Below are 5861 nucleotides of genomic sequence, written 5' to 3'. Positions count from 1 at the left end.
GTTCCATGAGCTTGAAGCATATTCAAGCACGGGTCTGACAGTTCCTGTATAGACTTTCTTCAGGATTTTGGAGTTTGCACCCCATGTTGTGCCTGACAACTTTCTCATGAGGGCGAGCCTTTTGATGCCTCTGGATTCCATGTCCTCTATGTGTGGCTTCCAGGACAGGCGCCGGTCAAGCTTCACACCCAGGAAAGTTGGAGTGTCTACTTGGGGCAGGACAGTGTCACCCAGCTTGAGCTGAACTTTCTCCTTGGAGGTCGACAAGCTGAAGACAGTGGAGACGGTTTTGACTCGGTTGATTTCAAGTCCCCAGTCGTCAGTCCACTTCTTGATACTGTCGACGCTCTGTTGGAGTCTGTAGGCTGCTGTGGTGGTATGCTCTGAAGCGTGCCAGACTGCTAAGTCATCTGCGTGCAGCGTGTTGGAAACCAGTCTGGGAATGGAGGTGGTGATGTCGTTGATATAGACAAGGAATAACGTAGGGGAGATAACTCCGCCCTGCGGCACGCCCTCTCTCATCTTGACGCTCACGCTTTCATGTCCATCAAGGAGAACCTTTGCCGATCTCTCGTGGAGGAACGACTTGATCCATCCGAACATCCGCCCTGTGATTCCAGCTTGGTGTATCTTCAGGAGCAAGCCCTCTCGCCACACTTTGTCAAAAGCAGCCGATAAATCGAAGAACACGCTCACCACTTTCTTCTTCTCCTGGAAGGCAGTCTCGATTTCCTGCGCTAGGAGAGCCAGCTGGTCTTCCGTGCTTCGATTCTTTCGGTAGCCTGTTTGGGTTGGGGTCAACATGCTGTTTGTCTCGAGGTGCCAGATCAGTCTTCTGTTGAGGATTCTCTCCATCAGCTTACCGAGGCAGCTGATCAAGCTGATGGGTCTGTAGCTCTTGGGGTCTTTCTTGTTCTTTCCCTTCTTGTGGATAGGGACTATGTGGGCTTTCTTCCACATGGCTGGTACTGTTGTTGATTTCCAGGACTCGTTGAAGAGCAACAAAAGGGTTTTCTTGGCGATGGTTCCCATGTGTTTAAGCATGTCATTGCTGATTCCATCAGGGCCTGGGGCCTTCTTGCATTTCAGCGCCTTGATGGCGGCTTCCAGCTCGTCCAGACGGATGGGATCGTACATGCAGCTGCTGTTGGCGCCCTTCTCTGAGGGTTGTCGGATGGCTTCTCGGACTGCTTTTGTTCTGTCTCTTGGCAACTTGACTGTACTGGTTTCCTGGTACATGTTGGCAAGAGTGTTGGCTGCTTTTTTCCCTGTTTGAAGCTCTCCATCGAGTTCTAGGACTGTTTGTTTCTTTCCTGGACATCATCGTTGAGAGTGTGTGCGAGCTGCCACAGTTTTGTTGTGTCCTTTTCCATGTTGAGAGACTGGGTTTTCTCGTGCCAACTGTTGCGAAGCTGCTGGAGCTTCTCTCTGGTGAATTCTGCTCTGGCTCTGTTGTGGGCTGTGACGTTTTCATCAGTAGGGTTGAGTTCCATGGCTTCTCTGGCGGAGCTGAGCATGTCATGGAGTTGTTGTAGGTGGGAGTTCCATCCTGGTTTGTAATTCTTTCTGGAGCCTCTCGGAATTGAGTTTTTCGCTGCCTTCAAGACAGCTTGACAGAAGAGTTCAGCATGTTGGTTCAGGTTCTGGTCTTTGAAGTCCAGTTTCCTGCAGTTTTTGTCCAGTAGTTGTTGGAACATCCCCCATTTGGCCTTCTTGTAGTTCCATCTTGGTGTTTGCTTTTGGGTGGTGGTGTTTCTCTCTTCGTTCATGTTGAGAATGACAGGCTTGTGGTCACTTCCCCCCAACTGCGAACTCACTTCCCGTGTGGTGATCTGGGGTGGGTTGCATGAGACGACTTAAGCTGGGAGGAAATGTGCTCAAAGTTGAGATGGTTGACTTTACGCGGAAAGCGCGAAAACCGGGGTGCATGAGCGGTCTTACGTTCGTTGAGCACAGCGTTTTTTGCTTAACTTTGAGCCTGCTCCCCCCCAGGCTTAACGCTGAGCTTGGCAGAGATAACAGACTTAACCAGCCAGTTGCCGCTTGCAAGATGATGTTTTAAAACCTTTTATCATTTGGTGCTATAATAGGTCGCACCAACGCGACGGAGTTAGACAATTTTCTTGTTTACTTCATCTGTGCCCGGCAACCAAAAGGTTTTTGTTTTTGTTTTCTTTAGGGTGAAATCATTTTTTTAATTTTTTTTATTTGTTGAAATATGTATGTATTTATTTATTCAATCATTAATATATTTATATTTTGTTGTCTTTTTTTTATTTGTTAGAAATCATCTTTTGTTACCTAATGCTGTCTCTATAGTTATAAGTGTTTTATAATTTGATGTTTAAAATTTTATTTATTTATTTAAAAAAAAATTTAGTCTCACATTATATGATTTTGTCTTTTCCTTCTATTTTGTTTTTACTTCATTTTTTATTTTGATATAATTCGTGTTTTTTTGTAATTACTGTATTTTTATCTTCTTTTTGTATTTACTTTTTTAATTTTTGGTCGATGTTTACCTTTACAGTAGAGAGCGATTCAAGATCAAGAAGACAATCTTTATTTTTCTTCTACTCGATCCAACATGCACAATGCACAAAATAGTACTATAACGCCGTACGCTCTACTTTGTACTACACACGGCATCTCCCGTGTTGGTATGAGCGCGCGCTTCCTGTGCATGCTTGAATGCGCCCAGATGCCGCAGAGTACATTATTGTGTAACAGACGGTCTCTGATGCGCCCTTTTCCCGCGAACCTACTAGACTGCAGTTTGCATTGGCTGTTGCTGACCACATTTCCCGTGACGTCATGGAATCTCCCACTAACGCTCTAAGTAGGTCGACAACGTCGACTTGCCCTCTTTCTCTGTTGAGTCGGCCCTAAAGACGGCTCATGCACCCCGACTTCGTTTCGTGCTTTGCGGATTCTTAACAGAGCAAGCTTTAGAGTAAAGTCGAACCGTTTGAGCTTGGAATTTGAGTTCTCTCATGCAACCACCCCTTGGCAACATCGTCCGTGGCGATGGCAAGATCAGGGCTACTAGTGGTTCGCCAAGCTCTGGAGTAGTAAGTGCACGGGTCATCTGGTTGGTTGAGAAGAGTCAGTTGGTTGGTGAGCATCCAGTCTTCTACCTCCTCACCCTTACTGTCGATCTGTCGATAGCCCCAACTCGGGGAGTGACTGTTGAAGTCGCCCGTGATGAGACAACGATCGGGGAGAATCGGTATGTTGTGAGGATCAAGCTGCTTGGCTGGTGGGGAATAGACGTTGAAGATGGCAAGGGGCTTCTTCCCGGCAAGGAGACAGACTCCTAGGCACTCTGTGGCACCATCCTGGGATCGATAAATCTCCGCTGCGGCCATCGAGTTTTTGACGAGAATGATAACACCACCTTTGTGTCCTGATGCTCTGTCATGTCGAAAAGTTTCATACCCTCGAATGGAGAAACGGTGACTGCTGTTCAGATGTGTTTCCTGCATGCAGCAGACATCAATATTTGTTGCTTCAGAAAATTCTGAAGGTCAATTTTCTTGTTCCTCACCCCCTCAGCATTCCAGTGCATGACTTTGATCTGGTAGCCGGTAGCTCTACTCCGCCCATCCCCGGCCACGTCAGATGGGTGGGAGTCGCCAGTCGCATTGGGTGGGCCCCTTTGAGGCTGAGGGCCCGGCACCGTCTTCACCTGGCTGCGATCCATGAAGACGACACCATCACGTTGATTCGTTGATGACACAACCATTTGTCGAGGATAGCGTAGGCACCCGGTCTGCTCCCCGCCTAAAAAAGGCCAGTGCCGTTCCGTCTTCGAGGGACTGCGTGGGTTTCATTTCGGAGTTTTCCTTCTCCTAGACGAGTTTCCTTCCATGGATGATGAGCCTCCTCTACCCTCGTTTTGAATTCAGAGTGGTCTTCTCTTAGGATAGCTGCCTGCCAGGGTTGACGAGCCTATCCTGCCCGGCTATTTGACCCATAGCTGGAGGTTGGTTCGTGGGCACCTGGGCATTTCCACACACCGGTGGGCCCGCATGCCGCACGTCTAGGGGCCAACCTCCTCCGAGTCCTTGTAGTCTAGCCTGGGGCCTTGCGGTACCCAGTTTACGCCTGTCGCCGCGATGGAGGCACTACATAGGGCTTGTTGTGGAGAGGTTATTGTACTGGCAGGAGAGACTGACGCATTCTGCTCTCTTTTCGCATTGTCCTAAAAAGGACAGACGGTGCTAGCCAGCGGTGAGGGCTGAAAGCGAGAAGTGACAAGCACAAGACACTTCGCCAACACACTAGACACGTCACACAACCGTTTGGCAGGCAGATTTAGTGTTGACTCTCGGAGTGGAAAGGATAGAGGTGTCTGCTGAGGAGCGGGGAGTGTCCTGCCCGGTGTGTATGTCTGAGTCATGTCTGTGAGGTATGCGGGTCCTGTCTGTGTGCGTGCACCATAGGATAGGCATGCGATTTTATATTTGATGCGTGACTCTATTGGAAGCCAGTGCAGTGCTTGGAGATGAGGGGAAATGTGTTCGGACTTGCGGACTCTGAGGACCAGGCGTGCAGCATTGTTCTGCAATTTCTGTAACCTGTTTAGGAGGTACTGGGGGCAGCCATACAGCAGTGCATTACAATAGTCCAGTCTGGAAAGAATGAATGCAGAGACTAGAGTCAGAGCTGCTTCTTTAGAAAGGTAATGGCGTATCGAGCCAATACGGCGGAGTTCAAAGTTGACGGCACGAGTGATGTTTTGTACCTGTGCGTTCATAGTTAGGTGGGAGTCTAGTGTGACACCCAAGTTCTTCACTGAAACCGAGAAGGGGACAACTGCATTGCCTATTGTGATGGACTCTGGGAGCTGGATGGAGGTAGACATGCGTGGAGAGGAGGCAGCCATGACTTCCGTTTTCTCATCATTTAATTTTAGCTTGTTAAATGTCATCCAGGATTTAACGTCCAGGATGCATTCTTGCATTGAGTGCATCAGAGTGTCGAAATCTTGAGATCAGCAGACTTCTGAAGTTGCGTATCATCTGCATAAGAATGATGGAGAACTGAGTGTGAGGCCATGATGTCAGCGAGGGGTGTGGTGTATAACACAAACAATACCGGCCCTAGGACCGAACCCTGAGGCACGCCGTAGCGTAGCAGAGCAGGATCAGAGGTGCTATTGTTTATGGAGACAGTCTGGGTACGGTTGGACAAGTAGGAGGAGAACCAGAGAAGGACAGAATCACTAACGCCAAAAACGGTTTCTAAACGGCTGATGAGGAGACCATGATCAATGGTATCGAACGCTGCCGACAAGTCGAGCAGCGTCAGGATGGCAACTTTTCCTTTGTCTAAAGCGAGTAAGAGGTCATTTACAATTTTCACTAAAGCTGTTTCCGTACTGTGCCCAGACCGATATGCAGACTGCAGAGGGTTGAACAGATTGTTGGATGTGAGGTGAGCAGAAAGCTGAGACAGAACTACCTTTTCTATTATTTTAGAAACGAAAGACAGGTTACTGACAGGCCGAAAGTTTTTCAACTCATTGTGGTCCAGTGTAGATTTCTTCAACAGTGGGGTAACAAGAGCGGTTTTGTGGATATCCGGGAAAGATCCAGAAGCGAGGGAGTCATTCACAATCTTTGTAATGGTGGGGAGCACCACATCTAGACATTCAAAGAGCAAGGAGGTTGGGATCGGGTCAAGATCACACGTTTTAGGGGCAGAGCTAGTCAAGATCTTCCGGACTTCTGATTCAGTGACAGGGGTGAACGATGCTAGAGGATCGCCACTGAACGGTGTTCCAAGGGATGAGAGAACAGAGGGCTGGGAGTCGAGGTCATCTCTTAACTTTTCTACCTTAGTCACAAAGTAGTTGG

The 5861-nt window shown here is 48.4% G+C and overlaps 1 protein-coding gene across 1 annotated transcript; it reads right to left on the bottom strand.

Moving 5' to 3' along the window:
* Nucleotides 1-1292: 1292 nt before the first annotated feature.
* LOC138946613 (uncharacterized) lies at nucleotides 1293-3368 on the bottom strand. Its single transcript, XM_070318057.1, has 2 exons — nucleotides 3015-3368; nucleotides 1293-1832 (listed from the first exon to the last, which is right to left on the bottom strand). The coding sequence occupies exons 1-2, from the start codon at nucleotides 3366-3368 to the stop codon at nucleotides 1293-1295; spliced, it is 894 nt and encodes a 297-aa protein (XP_070174158.1).
* Between the last annotated feature and the right edge of the window lie 2493 nt (nucleotides 3369-5861).

This window comes from Littorina saxatilis, linkage group LG14, assembly GCF_037325665.1.
Source record: "Littorina saxatilis isolate snail1 linkage group LG14, US_GU_Lsax_2.0, whole genome shotgun sequence".
In the NCBI taxonomy this organism is placed as follows: Eukaryota; Metazoa; Mollusca; class Gastropoda; order Littorinimorpha; family Littorinidae; genus Littorina; species Littorina saxatilis.
The sequence above is the reverse complement of the archived record's forward strand: the minus strand, read 5'-3'. Positions and strand labels throughout refer to the sequence as shown.